We start from the raw sequence: 19764 nt of genomic DNA, 5'->3' as shown, positions 1-19764 counted from the left end.
TATAATTAAGTCAAATATATATATATATATATATATATATTTAATTTTTGTATTTGTATTAATACCAATCACAATATTCTTATAACCTAAAGCATACTCCTCCTAGTATATGTAATTGTGCGAATTAATGTTTGTTTTCTGTTAGCAAAGAAAACTAAAGATATGTCAATGAAAAGCTAATAATTCACTAATTGATGGTGAGTGTCTAGGAATCCAGAGTTTATTTATTTTATAGCAAATTTAGCTAAAGAATTAACATAAAAATTTGTTTTTTTAAGGTTGTGTTTAGATGAAATAATTAAAAACTTTAAAAGATTTAAAATTTAAATTACAACATTTATTTTTAGTTTTAAAATATTTTATTTGAATAAAAATTAAATTTTATTTATTTAAATATTTTTTTTGGATATAATAATTAATTAAATTACTTATATTTTAAAAAAATAGATTTATCATTATATTTGATAATATTAATTAAAAATATAATATTTAAATTATTAAATTAACTATAACTAAATAAAAATCTAAATGAAACACACAGTGAATGAACAATAACTTCAAATTCCCGCTCTTTTGTTAGGATCTAGAATTCTTTGATTTAATCTATTAAAAATTTCCATTAAAATTTTTAAATTTTTAGTTTCTTTAAAATTAAAAATATAACAACAAATTTTAACTCAAAATTATAAATTCTTTTAAGAAATCAATTACACACTTAAAATATTTCATCTAAACTACTTTAAAAATATGATCACTAGAAATATCCTAATATATGTAAAAGAAACTGAGTCTGCATAATAATAGTACTATACTTGTAAAGAGTAGCATCATTATCATTAGCTAGATGACAATGATGCTACTCTAAGCTAAACTCAAGTTATTTAGCATGGCAAAAAAAAAATAGCAAAAATGTTATAACAATATTCAATATGGCCATGAAAGTTCCAAAGTCAGTTGTCATAAGAGTCTATCAACTCACTAAAATCACCAATGTCAATATTACTTTGAACACTATCATCATTTTGAATCACCACATTAGAAAAAGGAGGAGATCGTTGAACTAAACAAGAAGGTTGAAACCAAATAGGATGTAAGTAATGAAGAAAAGAAAAGTCTTACAATAAATATTAAATTACCTAAAGAATTGTAACAATAAATATGACAACACTTGATTTAGAACACTTATTCTTCTCTGAATACATTTTGCTATTAGATTACTATGAAAGAGTTTTTTGCAAAATTAACAAAATGAATAATCCAACTAACAACATTTACAAACATAAGAAAATTATCAAGATTGAGAAATCTTATGGCCACCAAAATTGTTCTAGAAGAGCATAGTTTCTATGCAATGCATAATGTGTTCTTCAAGTATTTATGACAACAAGAGTAATCAGAGAAAGTAACAATACGAAGTCGGAAGCCAAGAACATTCAAAGCAACAAGGTTATGAAATATAAGCCATATAAAAAATTTGATCTTTCCTAAAATATTAAGTACTCAAATTCATTTTCTCTAAGATCTTGAATAGATTGAGAAGAAAGTTGTTAACCTTAACTAACTAATTATGACCCTTTGTCACATACGTGCACAAATGAAATTGAGTTCCTTAAATGCTTGATCTTTTCTTTAAATACAAATTATTTTATACTAGAAATTATATGTTTGTTAGTTTCTATTTTTTTTAAAAAATACTTTTTGAAATTTTAATAAAAAGTATGTTTTAACAAAAAAAATTATAAAAATTAATTTTAATATATTTTAATTACCTATTTGAAAATTTAAAATTAATTTTACCCAATCTTAAAACAATTTTGTCTTATCTCTTATATTTACCAATCATCTTACATATTTTAATGGTAAAATAATTTGAGAATTTTTATTGTATTTTAAAGATGTTCTTAGTAGATATTTATTATTGTATGTTATTAATAAATTTAAGAAAGAACTTTTTGCATTTCTCTCTTTTTATGAAAGAGTTACATAGATGAATATATATAGAAAATACTAAAATGCAGATTTTTAAGTGCTTTGACATCTTTCTATCTATCACTCAATGAAATTCATTAAATAGAAAGATGAGCATTTAAAACCTAATTTTAATGTTTGAAACTTTCTCAAACTTGAATCTATATCATTCTTAGGATTTAAGAATTTATAGATTCAAGAAATGCAATTTTTACTAATTTTTCTCCATAAAAGAATTTCTTCTCTCACCTTAAATCTTCAATGATGTTTTTGTCTTGTTCTCCTTTTACCTCTTTTTTAAACTTCAAATCCTTATCTTAAAATTGTTTCTCACACTTGAATTGATAGATTTGAGTTAGTTGTGAAGGAAATATGACATTTGGTGGGTTATGGTGATGAATTTTTAAAATGATTGAATATTATAGCTTAAGTTGGTGTTCTTGTGTTTCCTTTTCAAATTCTTGTTGAATTCTTAAGCTTTTAAAATCTATTTTTATCATGCAAAGTGGTTTTTCATAGAAAAATAATTTTTTGAGTTTGAATTTGAAGTATCCAATTAAATTATAATTTCTTACCAAATAGATTTAAAATCCAATAAAATCTTATTCTAAAGTTTCCATATTATCTAATGAATAAGAACAAGGTTCAAAGGTTAAGGAACCTATTAAGATTGGTCCAAGAGTCAAATTAGTCAAAACTCTTAAATATTGAGATTTTAAATTATTTTAATCCTAATTTTGAAGAGACTTTTCTCTAACTTATTTAAGGTTATAAAACCTAAATTTAGAGACAAAAATTTATACAAAAATTTTGGGTTCAAATGATGTTTATTTAGATAAACTTAATTTAAGTTTTGACTAATTTTTTAAACCTTTTTCTTCTAATTAATTATATGATTTTTTTAGTTTATTTTTATGATTTTATTTAAATACTAATCATACACAAATAAAAATTTTCACTTAGTAGAATATTTATTTACAGCAAAATTGAAGATGTCATAGCTAAGTTATCCCTCTTAAAGGTCTTATCTAAAAATGGAGAAAGAAATTTTAAAATTCTAACAGTTTAGTTAGCTTTCAAACTGAATTTGTGCACTGCATATTTCTGACATTGTAAATATATTTTGTTATTTCCTAGTTCAAATATAGTTAAATGTTCTTTTTTTTAATTCTTCAACCATGTAATTGCTTGTAGAGGATCAATTGTCACACTTGCGATAATAATTATAATAAAAAATAATTTATTTAAAATATTTCTGTGCACCCCGTAAGTTGCTGGCCATTAGATACAGTAGTCAAGAGATGGTGCTTAATTTTCTAACATTAGAAATAAAAATGCAGACATAGGAAGTTAAATATCTTCTTTTTATTTATTTGATTCAAAGTTAAGACTATCAGAGATAATCAGGAGTGTGTGTATTTTAACTTGAAATAATAAACCAACTAAATATAAATATATTGCCCTCAAGTTTTGTAATAAATTCAAAATTAACGGAGAATACCCATATTCTTCTGTTTCCTCTGCCTGATGGCCATTTAAATTTGGCCAACATAAATTAAGTTGTTTGATAAATGGTCAAAGAAATTTGACAGCCTTTACAGTAGAAAATGGAAGAAAAGGACATTATTCAACTCTGCCCATCGTGTTTTATGACTAAAGGCCATGAACTGTGAATCTATTTACTACAGAAACATGGGTAATAAACCTATTGTTATACAATTTTGACTTTATAATTCAATTTCACTTTTTATGTATTTTGTTATTTTAGATTATTCGATTCAGTGTGTAGCATTGTCTCTAGTTTAGGGTTCAGTGTGTTATATATAATTCTCATTATTATTTTTATTTTGTTCCATAATTTTTAAATTTGTGAAAGGATGTCTCTAGAATTATATTGGATAAGCAAGTGAGTCTAATTATAAAATTTCACCTAAACACGGTTAAAATTTGTTCTAAGATTCAAGTGTTAAGAGAAAGAAACGAGTTGCAGTAAATATGATAATGTGACAAGGAACGGGGATAATATACAGTACTGTAAGAGATCGAGAGAAAGTGTATCTACAGTATTATAAGAAAAGATTATAAAATACAGAAAAATAATGATAATGACACTGTGAAGTATATGATGTAAAATTTTACATTCAGTGAATGTAATGCAATAACCAGAAAGATTAGTTGAAGATTACTATATTATGTTTACTGATTATTTCAAATACAGAGTAAGAGTGGACGAATCGACAAGCAAAATATTAAGACATGAAAACGTCCCATCTCTTCATTAAATTCATGAACCCAGTAGTTAGGGTAAGACAAGATTCTTTTAATTTGTTTTGAATTGTTTACGTCAAAGGTGTTTATGTAAATATATACATGTTAAAGGTCAATTTTGTTCAGGTTAATAAATCAAATATTTTAATTATTTTTAGTCTTTTAAATAATTATACTTAATATTAATTTCTTTGTTTAAACATTATAAAATATAATGTATTTTTTAATTTTTAATTTAATAAAATAACTAATTTAATGTTATTTAAAGGACTCATTTGATATTATAAATTTTTTAATATAAAAAATCAAACAAACTTTTAAAGATAAATTAATATTTTTTGCATTTTTAAAATTAATTATAATAATTTAATTTTTAAAATATCATTTAAGATAAATAAAATATTATTTAGTAATATAATTTAGTTAATAGACTTGTACTCCTCATATTATCTCGACCATTGCATGGGAACGAAATTGATGTATACATAACCAGATGCTTACTCCTTTGACTATCTTTAATCGTGTGCAAATGAAATTGAACTACCTTTTGTGGTCATTGTCTTTTAAGTTTGATTAACATCTTACATCTTTATAATAGTAAAACAAGTTTTGAAATTGTTCTTGAATAATAAACTAGGCCAATATCAACTCTAAAAATTATAGTTAAAGATGTCTTTTGTAAATATGTACTATATTAATAATTTTAAAATCTTTTCTCAAATTTTTGTGTATTTAGTTGTATATTTTATTGATATCATGGAATACAAAATTTAAAATTGAAAAATTTAAAATTTGAAATCAACCTCTTTATATATATATAATGTGATTGTTAACTTTCAATATATTTTTTCACATTCAATTTTATAATTATATTTAGTAACAACATTACTTTAGAAATAGGGATGGCAATGGGTAAAGTACCCGATGGGCACCCGCAAAATTTACCCACAATGGGTAGGGTATTTATCCGCTATACGGGTACGGGTATGGGTGTGGGTAAAAACTCGCAAATTTTAATGGGGATGAGTGCGGGTATGAGTATCTAAGTACCCACCCCGCCCCATACCCGCATATATATATATATATATATACTTGAACTTTATTCTACAATTATGAATTGAATTTTTGTATTATTATATTACTTATGTGAAGTTATATAAGATTAATATAAAAATATATTTAATAATAAAGTAAACCAAAAAATTTATTTTGGTTTATATTTTTAATAGAAAAATTTATTTACTATTTTATATCATTTAATTCGGCTAACACAATTTAATTATTACATATTTAATATGAAATTGACTTTTTTTAAAATATTATTTATATATGACACACATAAAATATTTTTGTCAATAAAATCATATTGATGTTTAAATCATAAAGTGAATGATAAATAATAAATATATTATAAATATTTTATAAATTTTACAATCACCTACTATTACCGTAAACTTATTATTTATTAATAATATTTAAATTTTATTTTTATATTTTAATTTAAAATAATATTTTTCTATGCAACATATGTATTACAAGCACAACTATAATTTATTGACTCTAAATAATATTATTCTTACTATTTATTCACATTCAAAGAAGTTTTTGAAAAGATATAAATTAAAAAATTATTGTTAATTTTTATTTGTTAATTTTTTTAAGATAAAAAAGTATAATTTTTTTAATATACACGTATATTTCTTTATTATAAAATTTTATTGTAACTATTTATCTTTTATTCAAATTCTTTTTTTTAAAATTTATATACATTAGAAATATTTAATTCACTAAAATAATTTTTCAAAAATTTATATTTTTGATAAAATACTTTCGTATAGTATATGAGTTAAAAAATACTAGTATTAATATATATATATATATATATATATTAATTATATTATATTATTTTAATTAAATCTATTATTTTTCTTACAATTTCAAATTCAAAAGTTAAAAAAAATATTTTATGTATCAACTTTCTATTGTTAGTATTGAACTTCTTTACTCTAACTCTATTCTCATTCTCAATGTTTGTCTCACTAAAACTTAATAACGATGAAATGTTATTCATTAGAGTTAGTTGTTAATGCCATCATAATAGGTTACTAAGTGATCCCACACGAAGGGACAACCATTGTACAGATCTATTTCGTTGTCGTTCTGACATTATCAATCAATCAAATCTCACACAAGATAGGATTATCACTGACAAATAACTTGTGTGTTTAGTTTTGCTTATTGTTTCTAAGAATTTTAGTTTAGAAAATTATTATATTAAGATACATTTAACATTTATGATCTTTGAATATTTGTTTTTTTATCTATATTTATACCTTGTTCGACAACTACATATTAAATTTTTGTATTATTATGCTACTTATGTGAAATTATATAAACATATTTTTCTTTATAAATATTTTTTTCTCAAATAAGCGCGGGTAATGGGTACAAGACGGGTATGCGGGTACCCAGAGGGTATGGGTACGGGGATTAATGTTCATACCCACGCGGGTATGGGGCCGGGTACGGGTATTTTTTTAAAACGCGGGTATGGGGATGGGTACTGTAGTACCCTACCCATACCCTACCCATTGCCATCCCTATTTAGAAATAAGTTTTTAGAGCGCTAACTTAGATAGCAATTAATAAAAACTACTATGTAACTATATATTTAGAATGCGATTCTCTATTAACTATTCGTAGATCTGAGAGCGGTTCTCTATTAACGATTCTCTAAAGTCACGTTTAGAGAGTAGTTAATAAAGAGTCATTCTCTAAGCTCATTCTTAGATAATAGTTAATAAAGAATCTCTTTAAAGTCATTAAAGTCGTTTATAAATGAAACACGTTTAGCTAATAAAGCTGGTCTTTTTTACTATAAATTTTGTTCGTCTTTTTTGCTCTCTTATGTTCTCTTCATCTTCTCTGTTAACATGTTCTCTTCGTCTTCTCTCACTAATAAATTAATTTTTTTTACATATATAGGTACCTCTTCATTCTTTATTAATATGCTCTCTCTTCATCTTTCCTGTTCTAACAATTTCTTCATCTTCTCTGCACTAATAAATTGATTTTTTTTCACCTCTGTAGATACTTCTTCATTCTTTCTTTATTTCTTCTTCTTTTTATTAATGGTGAATCATCCATTCTCTTTTTCTTTCTTTTTCTCTCTATTAATATTAAAAATCATCCTATTAATATTAAAAATAAACTCTCATTTGATAATTTTAAATTTTTATTTAACTGTTAAACAATAATTTTTACTATTTTTTATCATTTCTTATAAAAAATTATTTTTTTAAAATATTATTTTATATTATAAAAAATATTTTAAAAATTATTTTGACTCAATAAATTCATTTCTCGATGTATCTTCAAGTTAAATGAAGAATCACTGTTAGAATTTTATATATTGTTTATGACTTTCATCTACAGATTTTTTTTTTCAGGAATTTCTTACCACTTTTACTGCATATTATGAAAATTTTAAATAAATTCCTGCAAATTTAAATTTATAGAGAGTCTGCGAGAAATTTTGAAGTTTTTTGCAATTTTTTTTTGTGAAAATAAATTGGCAGAAATAATTATTATTTCTTCAATTTTTTTGACAATTAATTTGCAGCAGAAGAAAAATATATACATAAAGACTTCAATTAGGTAGGCCTAAATAAGGAGTCTGTGCAGCAGTGAGGTGATTTACCCGACTCGTTCATGTTGAGGGAAGGGTAGAATATTTCATCACATCAAAACGTATTACAAAGGGATACATAAGGGATCCACAATATATATAATTTCCAATTTTGATCCCACTTGAAATTAATGATAATCTGGAATCATAATAGTGTGCAGTTGGTTTTCCTTCCAAATCAACAACAAGAACTCCTCCACTGTCCTCTGATTGGAGTCTTCCCATATACTTTGTAACCATTGCTCTAGCTTTCGAAATGCATGGGTATCTCAGTAATAAATTCCATTGAGGAGTTAAAGACTGCAACATCGTGCAAAAAACTTTATTAGTAAACAAGGCACAAAGACTTGGTATATACTTCTTTAGGTTACTTTTGTAGAATTGTTTGGTCATCAGTGGCAATTATCAAAACATCTTCCATTTTTCGATATGTATCAATTTCATTATGCATAAATTCAAACCTTAAAAAGAAGTGATTATTTTTGTTTTCATGGTTGTTTCATTAGAAAACTTGCAAACTATGATTGTTTTAGTTTGTTTCATCGACCATTTCATTCAGACATCCAAATAAACATTTAACAAAACTTTCAATGAAACTACCCTTCTTCACAACTACATACCAATTATCCCAAGTGTAAATTATGTTCTGATGGGAGGGGATGGGAAACTAATGACACAAATGAATAATTAACTAGAAATAAAGTCAATTTTCTCCCCCTTCAAAATTGAATATGGAACAACTTGATGTAAATAATGAAGTTGAGAACTACAATACCGTGGCCATTGCAATATAATATTGCCCTTGTCCAACATAATGAATATTATCTGGCATACCAGGGAGATCGCGAGAAAATTCCCCTATTCTTCCTTTCTTAGGACCCTCTATGTAGTATTTTCTGCACCTCTTCCTTTAGAATCAGCACATTCATAAAAAAGTTTAGTCAAATGAAAACTTTCAAGAATTGTAAATGAACTTGGACTTTAGGTCAAATTCAAGTAAAGCACAAACTTTAATACACACCTAGTTGTGCACCTTAATTGACTAATTGTACGTTAAACTAGCAAAAGTAACTTACATGACAGTTTCACAGAAGATCACGAAATTTTGATCTGTTGAGACTACAACTCCATTTGGAAAGTAGAGGTTGCGGGCAAGCAGGGTTACCTTTTTTGTTGCTGGATTATAGCTCATGAATCTACCATGAGGCTTTCCTTCCATGATGTCATAGAAGTAATCATCCAAAGAGTATTTGTATGTAGCATCTGTGAAATAAATTGTTCCATCTTCTGCTACATCAACACCATCTGTTAAATTGAATTTCAAGCCCTCAACTTCATTCGCTAACAATTCAACCTTCTTATCGCTTGTCACTCTCAACAATCCCTGTGTTGTTATTGCGCCCAATAATCAAATAAACTCAAATAAAGTAATAACAAATTTAAACTCATATGAATACACACAAAATAGATTAATCAATGCATTTTATTAATATATAAACGTTATTATTCACACACACGCATGGAATTTCTAATATATTAAAACTAAACATCACCTTAATAACCTCCCTAAAATATTGCTCTATTTTTTTGCCACTGTCAATATTATCAATATAATTTTGGCCTGATTGATTGCATCACTTTAAGCATCAACGCTCATTTGAAACTACCCAACATAAGTAGCCTTAATTTAAATAGAAAATGGTCATTCATATAATTTAAACATCTTAAAGTTTTGAAATTCCAAGCTAAACACATTGTCTTAGATTTTATGTTTGAAAGCTTGTCTTAAGTGTTGAAATTCATATACTCATGCTCATTTCCCTTCCAATGTAATTGTGAAATCTGCTAAATTTGTTATCAGACTTGCCTTCAGTAGTATTGATTTTATTTGATAAAAATTAAACTGTTAATATAAATATTATGAACTTATACTAATGACACTATTACTCATATTTATAATAATAGTTTAAATTTTTTTAGAAAAAGTCTATATTAATATGTGCTAACCAAACGACATTGCATTTGTAAATAATTTCTTTTCTGAGTAAGAAGCTGCAGGTTGGTCAAAGAGGCGACTTGAGAACTTATCAGAATGATGGTTGTTGGCGCATAACGAGAAGGAATTCCATAAGCGTATAGAGGCTTGATCAAACAAAGAAATAAAATGAAAAAATTGTATTTATTTTTTATATACTTTTTTTAGTTAAAATATGATGCTACTTTACTTAAATCCTTGATTTATCATTTACACTTACATAAAAAAAATGTTTCAATATCTTTTTGATAAAGACTAAAGCTAAATTTAAGTATCTTCACGAAGAAGTATTTATAAGAGAAAAAATAAGAAGATAAAAAAAATTAAAATCTTAATCATAAGTTGAAATCAATTTATATCTTTCACGTTTTAAAGAAATTGAGAAATTTTTTAAAAAACGAAAATATAAGTAAATGTTAACTGATAATTAAAATTGAATTCATTCTATTATTTTTATCTATTATAAGTTTTTATAAAAAAATTAACCCAAATTTGCCTAATTCTATAGAACCTACGTACCTTAATTGCATCTGCAACCATGAGTTCACCAGTTTTCTCGAGGGCAAGTCCAAGGGGTCTTCCGCCGGTGTTAACCCAATTTTCAACCACTGAGTCAGCCACCGAGTCGTTCAGTGTGACTCGCTTGATCCACCCATCCTCACAACCCGTGTATATGACACGCCTCATTTTATCATAAGCCAAGTCTTCGGGTCCTCCCACCTTTCCCTCTGCCACAACTTCAAATCCTTCTAACTTGCGCAAGTTATGAGCCAAAGCTGTCACAACCATAACTATTGAGAAAGCAATTGAAAATAACAATGTTAAAAGACATGGCCTTGATTTTGTTCTTCTCTTTGCGGAGTTTCGAAAGTAAGAGTAAGTTGATGAAGAATAAGCTATGCCGATACCACTTGACAAAGACATTCTATAAGGACAATAATTCTACGTTACTCAAAGAGGCCTAAATAATGAATTTAATTTTAATCCATGAAGCATCATGCAGGTCCACGATTTTCAATTGTAATTTACAGTGACAGTTCAATAATATTGTAGTTTTTGAAGTCCTTAGAACCACATTACCATTGCAATTATAAAAATATCAGTTGTATTTATTTGTTATTTTTCACAATTTTATTAAGTATTAACAACACAATAGTAACCATGATTTATGTAGCTTTGAAGGATTGAACATGTTGTGGATTTATTCTAAAATATGATACGTCATGTTCATAAATAATTTTATTAGTATAAAAAATTGATATATACTATTTATGATAATATTTACTATCACTCTTATTCATTTATTATCATTTTTATTTAAATAATTCGTGTATAAAATGTTGTAATAATTAATTCGATTAAAAAAGAAAACAAAAGATATTAGAATAGAGTAAATACGAGTAAGAAAAGACATATTAGAATAGATAATAAATAATCCTACTATTTATACATCAAATATTGATATAATGTATTATACTTAAATGCAGACTCATGATATATAGAGTAACAGTTTAATTTCTATTTAATAAAAGATAAATCAACAAGTTCAATCTTAGCGCCTAATATTTTTTTACTGATGATTAATGATCGACATTTTGAGTCATTGGTTTGTAAGAGTTTTAATAAAAAAGAAAAAGTTTGATGGGTAGCAAGCAACATACGAGTGGACAATATTGTGTCACGAAATGTTGATTTGGTAAGACTACAATTCCTTTGAGAAAGAGGCTGTGGGAAAGTGGGGTGACCTTTCTGTTGCTGGAAAATAGTTCATGCATCTATTGTGAGGCTTGCTTTGCATGATGTCAGAGTAGTAATCATCCAAAGATACATGCAATAAATAAGAAATTAAAAATATAAAAAATAAAATATTTTAAAAGAAATCAATCAAATTAAACAAATTAATGAGATTGTTATTAATTTTCACAGTATTGAACTAATAATAATAATAATAATAATAATAATAATAATTTATTTTTAATTAACAATTAACATAAAAAAAACTAACTAATGACCGGCCTATAAATGGAGATTGAAAAGTTTTGAGAAAAGGATCTTACTCCTTAATATAAATGATATATACAGAGAGAGAGAGTGAGTGATTGTGTACGATAAATAATACCTCTAGCATAAAGGAAAAAAAATCTGAAATTGTGTGTCTCCCTTATACATTTATTTAGTATTTATATATATATATATATATATATATATATATATATATATATATATTGCTATTAGTATTTACACTTTAAAATATATACTTTATTGCTAACTAATATAACGTTTCTTTATTTGGTTTTCCACTAGCCCATTGAGGGAATGTTGAGACGTAATAGCCGTAATGTTTACTTTTCAAAGGTTTTTTTATTTTATTATTTTTATTGTTTGATCTTTGTATTACATACAAAATGTTACAATTATTAAAAATTAATATTTATCTTTTTACCTTCTTATAATTTTGAAAAAGTTAAAATATTATGAAAAAGAACAAAATTAAAGAGATAAAACTTGAGTTATAAATTTAAGCATATAAATAAGTGTATTGAAAATGTATAAAATGAAGTTATGATTCTCTATTTTCTTTAATTTTATTCTTTTTATTTTTTATTTATCTATTATAATTTTATGCTAATTTTATAACATGTTACCTTAGATTTTAATAAATATTTCTAGTCTTATAGTTTTTTAAAAAAAGTGCGATATTATTTAGTTTTATTTTTAGTATGAAAATGTATTATTACTTATTTGCTTTAATTTAAATTATTATTTTTATAAACTTGTTTCTACAGTAAAATTTACTTATAATTTGGAATTTAAAACACCGAATTATTATCTATTATATAATATTTACCTTCTTTATTATTAAAAAAATTTAATGTTTTATTTAATATATATATATATATATTTTGATCATCACAATATTTAGATGATATTTAATTTTATTTTATAATAATATTAAATATGTCAAATCTTACACACTTTGAATTTATGAAACTTGACATTACAAAAAAAATTATTTATCATAAGTATTAGATGATGAAATTCATTTAGATGTGAAAGGTCTTGAAGATATTATTGAAGAAAAAAATAAAATATTTAATAAAGATAAGGTTAAAGTTGTGATATTTCTTTATTATTACCTCTATAAAGGTTAGGGAAAAAATAATATCTCACAATAAAAAACTCACTTATTCGTTAGAATAATTTAAAAGACATATATGTTCACAACAAAATAGTCATTTACAAAAAGTTTGTTATGATTGGAGATTAGATGCATTTATGCTTGCAAGAATTTAAATTTTTTAATAAATATAATTTTGTATTATTTAGAAATCATATCTCAATTAAAATTATGTGGAGAGAAAAGGTTACTGATAAGCATATGTTAAGAATAAACATTCTCCACTTTTTACATCTATGATGTTCTCATATAATAGCAATTTCATGAAAGGGTTTTAAAAAATATTGAGTTAATTTTTTGTCTCCATGTGACTAAATAAAATAACGAGCTTTTGATAAAAAGTCATGAATCCAATCTAACTAATATTGCTCTATTTCTGTAATTAAATGAATGTAACAACTCATGACAATTATAATTATGAACAAACTTACATTCATATTATATGCATAGTCGTAGTCGTAACAATAATTGTGGTCATAGTAATAGTCATGGATATGATCGTGGCAATACTAAGAAACACATTTTGTTATTAAAAATGAAAACATGGTGAAAATTTTGAAAAGAATAAAGATATTCAAAGTAGAAAAAATATGAAAGACATGTTATTATTGTAGAAACAACGATCATTGATGTTTTATCTATTCTACACCAAAGTATCTTAGTGATCTTTACCAAAAATGACTTAAAAATAAAGAAAAAAAGATTGAGACAAATTTTGTTTGTGAAAATAATAATTCTAATGGTCATATAGATGTTGGTCACCTAGATGTTGATTTTTTTTATTGATCTAAATGAAAAAATCAACTATCTTATTGGAGATGAAAGTATTGAAAATTAAATTTATCATACTTTCGTGTTATTGAGTTATTATGTGTTTCTCTTATATATCATTTTTTATTTAGTGCATTTTTCTACAAAAAAAAATTAAAAATAGTAATGATTAAAATAAATTGTCAAGTGTTAGAATTGTTCTTTCACTAATATTGTTATCATTTAAATTAAATTATTAATATCATCATTGTAAGTAAATAAATTTTAATTTTTAATCATTTTTAGAGTATTTAAATTTATTTATTTATTTAACTCTAGTAATAAAGACATTTGTCTCGTTGATAGCACAACAACTAACGTATTCTCAAAAATAAAAAAAATATTCTTTAATTTAGTAAAACAATAGTCAATGTTATTATTATATCAAGTAGTACAAAGATTATTAAATGCCCTAACAAAGTTAATAATAAAATTATACATTGTTAGTCTATTATACTCCACTGTTGAGTTCTTTGAAGACATTTTTCAAGAAAGTCCTATAAAATTAGCTATATACAAAATTTCTTTAAAGGGGAAAATTAATTTATCCAAAGATAATATAATCCTATTAACAAAAACTTTTGTAATCAATCATCCTAGAAATAACATTATACAAGGTAAATAAATCCTAATTCTTCAAATTAAGTTGTCTACTTCACTTTGAGGATAAGAATAATCAAGATCTTTATAATTAAAAATCAAATAATTCTTTATCGAATTCATTTTAAATGAATCTTCATAAACCATTCTTAAATATCTTCCAATAAAATTTATAGAAGAATGATCGAAAAAAAACTTATATTTATTCAAAAATTATATTTAATGTCATTCTTATTTGTGTTTCAATAATTCAAAAAAAAAATAAAAAAAATGTTAAATATATAAAATTAAATAAAATATTAACCTGTTTAATTTATACTAATATATTATTTTATAATTTCTATTTATTCATCTACCCATGTTTATTAGAAATAAAAAATATGTCCTCCCATTTTCTTTCTTATAAAACTCAACTCCCAAACATAATAAGATAAAATAATTTCATTCAATTGCCCCATTTTATTTTTAATTAGCAAGATTTTTAAATATAACATATTTGTTATTAAATTAAAATAATTTTTTAATAAAAAATAAAATCTATAATGTAATTTTTTAAATTAAAAAATAAAAATATATTTATTATTAATAATATATTTTGTTATATTAATAGAACTAAATTAAAAGTAAGAATTTCTAAAATTAAGAATAAAACAATCCCTCTTAAGGTATTTTTATTTTAAATAACACCTAAAAAAATCAGCAATTAAAAATAATAACATATTTAATATATAAAATAGATAAATAAAAATAATAACCTATTTTTATTTTTAATATACTTTAGTGCTTATTAAAATATTAAAAATTATAAAATTATAAGAAACTAATTTAATTGAAATTGAAATTTATATAATTTTATAGTAATTATAACCAATAATAACAATATATTTAAATATATATTAAAAAATATATTAGTAATAAACAGCTAATAATAATAAAAATTTATTAAAAAACATTTATTATATTTTTATAATTTTAATATAATAATTATATATTTTTTTATAAATATTTTTTATTTATACATACTTAAATTCTGTTTTAAAAATTGAAATTAGCGTAATTTTATTTTTTATTGTTAAAATAAAGATATGGGTGTTGTCCGATGCTACGCGTATCCGTATGGCACACGCGGCAAGTATGCGGAGTCCATGTGCATCGCTGGCAATCTCTGGGGAGGGCATGTTCGACACGGAAGGGGCAACTTCCGCAGCCCAGTTTTGACGTTTTCTGGCTTAATTGTCAAGGATAATGGAACTTACACGGTCATTCAAGGACTTTTGTTATGTTATTAATTAAGAAGAATTATATTATTTATATAATAGATTAATGCGTTTTGTAACAGTCTTTTTTATTTTTTATTTCTCATGCCTCTCTTTATTGTATAATTTTCATACAAAACTTGTTGGTAAATCAGTAAATACAATTTTTCTATAAAGAATATTTAGTTTTGCAGCAAATGGTTTCAAATTTTCACTATTGCAACATCCTTGCGCATTATTGATGAAAAAAATCTTACATAGTTGAATACTAAACGTTGGTACTTAGGAAATTAAAATAATCCCATTCCAGAGGGCTAGCAAAATGTTCAACACAACTATGGAGCTGGTGGAAATTTCAAACAAGTTAGCTAGTTTCTACCCACAAAACACGGAATTTAAAAATAGGTAGTGTTTCCGTTTGGTATTTGAGGCTAGGTTCTCTGGTAATATACTGAGTATATTATTATTTCTTTTCAACTTTATTTTCTAGGATTGTAAGAATACAATGCTTATTATTGAAATGATTTACTCAATTTTATTTACTACTTTTTTAATTGATATTAAAATTGGTTTATTTGATTTTTATGAAGTCATTATTTATTTTAAGTAATATTTATTAATTTTATACTTAAAAAAACTTATTTACGTTAAAGTAATATGAATGTGACACAAGTTTAATTTAAATATATTGATAATGTAAAAAATATTATACTAACATTTAATCATAATTTTCCAAATAAAAAAATTGTTAACTTTTATAACAATTAATATAAAAATCGTATTCTTTTTTGAGTGGGTGACGATGTAAATTTTTACATAAACGATGTAAAACAGTGATGGTATATTGATAAAAACACAGAGAAACATAAATTAACCATAAAGATCAATCAAGGATTCATTCGGTTTCTATTTAATCCTATCATATAGCTATGAATTGTGATCTCCTAGTTTTGATAGGATAGATGAATTGGAGACGATGCTTGATGTCCGTATCATGAGGGACCTGTGGAGCAGTATTGGGAACCCTGGATTCAATCCCTCTAAATCAGTGTGGATGCTCACATGTACTAAATATCTATTAACACTTTCCACCATTCAAATATTTTTGCAGAAAAAAAGGGTAGAAATCCTCGCTTGCCAGTTTCTCATTTTATTTGAGTAAAAAAGAATTCCCTTATCTATGAAAATTGAGTAATTTCTATCAAAATTGAGTGTAAGTTATAATTAAAAATAGATAATTATTAATATTACAAATACATTTTAAATTAATATTTATGACAAAATTTATTAAATTATTATAAAATTTAAAATTGATATTAAAATATTTCTATAAACTTGTCAAATAAAAAAAAATATAAAAACATAATAAAATATTACAATCTTAAAGAATAGTTTAAATCCTAACAGAGCAATCTTTCCTATATTGTCACCAAAGATATGATTCTTGAATATATCAATCTTCTTTAATTTCTTTAATTTCATTTTTTAAAAATAATTAGTAAGAGTCATATTTTCCACTTCACCAAATCTTTTGTTTGATGAAATAATTAAATGATACAAAAAACGTTATCTAGCCTAGTGTACACTAATTGATGATAACTCATGGATTATGCTAACAAATTTACAACAGATCAAATATTAGGTCAATCACATTTTTTAATATTTTATAACATAAATTTCTATATTGATCAATATGTCATAGTACATGTATTATATCACATCAATCAATATGTCACAAAATGTGTTATAATCTCACCCGTCGATATATTACAACACATATATTATAATCATACCAACCAATATGTTACAACACATATATTATAATCATACAATCACTTTGTTATATCACATACATCACAATTTCACAATCATTGCCCTTAAAATCTCTTGAGGTTTTCTATAAGTATAGATAGTTGTTAGTTAGCCGTAGTACAACATGTATCAACTTAATTCCTTTTAATAAAAATATGATCAGGAATCTAAGTCATGAAATGAGTGTAAGACTTGTGATACTTTTATTTTTACTTTCATTAGTTATGCACAATTAAAGAAAACATTCATATTTTTATTTCTCCTAAATTTTCAAGATGTCTCTGTCATTCATACTCTTAATGTATCTCCGTAACTATCTATGCACAATATGCGTTATATGATAAAGAGTTAAGAAAAATTAAAAACATATCTTAACCGTTAAGATTCAAGAGATTTGTGGCAATCTTTGAGTCGCTATATAAAACACAACTAAACACAAACTACTTGAAAAATAGTAATATATGTGAAGATTCTTCGTAGTGGATTCAAGCAGTGCTAAGAAAATTTGCTTTCTTAGTAGATAGTTTACATAATTGCTAAGAAAGGATACTTTTCTTAAGTATTTCATATTTTAACCACGGAAAAATCATGTTTTTTAATTATTATATTATTTTTCAAACTTTCCAAATTTATAAATAGCAGAATACCTAAACAACAACAATTAAACTATACGACAACTAGATTATAATTTATAAGTAAAATCTAATCTGCATAATTCATTAAATGAACTATAAAGTTACAAACTCATGCTTTGTAGGTGAAGGCACTAGTGTCAACCTCCACAAAATAACTCCCTAAACATATCATAAGCACTACGTTTGAATCAGAAGAGAAGATAAATAAAGGTGAATATTTCTCAATTGTTACTTTTTTTTTAACTAAAAAAGGTGAATATTTCTTTGTTAACTTCTATTTATCTGCTTAAGAAAAACCTCTCTTAACATTGTTTCCAACAACCGCTAAGCAGTTGGTGTTATGAAAGCTCCAATTTGTTGAGCATTTAAAATAATTTTCGTAAAACTTATTTACCCTCTTCTTAAATGAAAATTCTTAGCAGTTTACACAGTAAATTATCAAGAAATTGTTAAGTATGTTTTTTTTTTTAAAAAAAAAAAAAACTTATTTTAGCAATGTCTTCATCAATCGTTGAACAATTAGTTTCAACAAAGTTTTTTTTTTTAGCATTTACAATAATTTAATGAAACTTATTTATATTTTCTTAATTATGATATAGACATTTTTTTTAAAGATTATAAGTATCCTCTAATGAAACCAATTATGTTCGAGCACAGTAGAATCATTATAAGTAACGAAGATTTTCTTAAATATTTAACATAATTGTATTCAATAAAATTCAAACTCAAGACTATGGGATAACCTAAAACAACCATACGCTTGGTGATTAATATATTATATAAGCTTAATTGAATTTGTAATGCATTTATTTTGGATTATATGCATATTGCCTTAACATTTTGCAAAATTAATTATGCTTTTCTAATTTTAAAAGAAAGCAAATTTAGTCATTTAAATAATTTTTTTCTATTTTAAATTCTCAAATTATTATATTGTCCATCCAAATATTTTGATAATTTATGACATATCTATCGTATAAAATAATTTGGAATTTTTATTAGTAAAATGTTTAGTAAAAATTTGAAAAGATTCTATATGTGAGATTAGCATTTAAATAAGAAAGATTTTAAATTCATTTTATATTTGCTGAAATTTATGTTTAAATTGGTAAATTTTAAGTGTAAGAACGTTTAAAATAATTTAAATAATTCAAGTTGTGAACATTTTAAGTAAAAAAAAAAGGTTGAATTGTTTACTTAATGTTAATGAAAATGCGCAATTGATTACATTAAAAGATATTAATACACCAAAAAATGAACTTTAATAACGATTGAAAAGCCTCTACTATATCAGCTATGTATGATCGTTGTAAAAGGTGGCTGCGGGGTCTACAATTGTACTCTCTTCCAGATCATGCAGTGTCAAAATTAATATTGCATCACAAAGTCAGAGACAAGATTAAGATAACAACGTGAAGCAGCCAATTTTGAAAATAAGAAAATAAAAACATAATTAGTTCCATCATAGCCTATCTATAAATATGTTGATCATCCTAGCGAAACACATCATTCGC

The 19764-nt window shown here is 24.3% G+C and overlaps 1 protein-coding gene across 1 annotated transcript; it reads right to left on the bottom strand.

Annotated features, from left to right (window-relative positions):
• Positions 1-7945: 7945 nt before the first annotated feature.
• On the bottom strand, positions 7946-10748 carry LOC113859392 (protein STRICTOSIDINE SYNTHASE-LIKE 5-like). The gene is made up of 4 exons (XM_027492181.1): positions 10479-10748; positions 9001-9308; positions 8700-8832; positions 7946-8224 (listed from the first exon to the last, which is right to left on the bottom strand). Exons 1-4 carry the CDS (start codon positions 10746-10748, stop codon positions 7946-7948), a joined length of 990 nt encoding a protein of 329 aa, XP_027347982.1.
• Positions 10749-19764: the final 9016 nt, after the last annotated feature.

The sequence above is a fragment of the Abrus precatorius genome, unplaced genomic scaffold, assembly GCF_003935025.1.
Source record: "Abrus precatorius isolate BTA unplaced genomic scaffold, Abrus_2018 Scaffold2, whole genome shotgun sequence".
In the NCBI taxonomy this organism is placed as follows: Eukaryota; Viridiplantae; Streptophyta; class Magnoliopsida; order Fabales; family Fabaceae; genus Abrus; species Abrus precatorius.
This window is presented reverse-complemented; position numbering and strand designations above follow the sequence as displayed.

What these genes read in the sequence shown, in the direction of transcription:
- LOC113859392 (XM_027492181.1), bottom strand. Translation starts at nt 10,748, where the DNA reads ATGGTTGTGACAGCTTTGGCTCATAACTTGCGCAAGTTAGAAGGATTT. An exon ending in TGGTTGCAGATGCAATTAAG is followed by an intron (nt 9,309 to 10,478) that starts GTACGTAGGTTC and finishes ATAACAACACAG; the next exon opens with GGATTGTTGAGAGTGACAAG. An exon ending in ATCTTCTGTGAAACTGTCAT is followed by an intron (nt 8,833 to 9,000) that starts GTAAGTTACTTT and finishes CTGATTCTAAAG; the next exon opens with GAAGAGGTGCAGAAAATACT.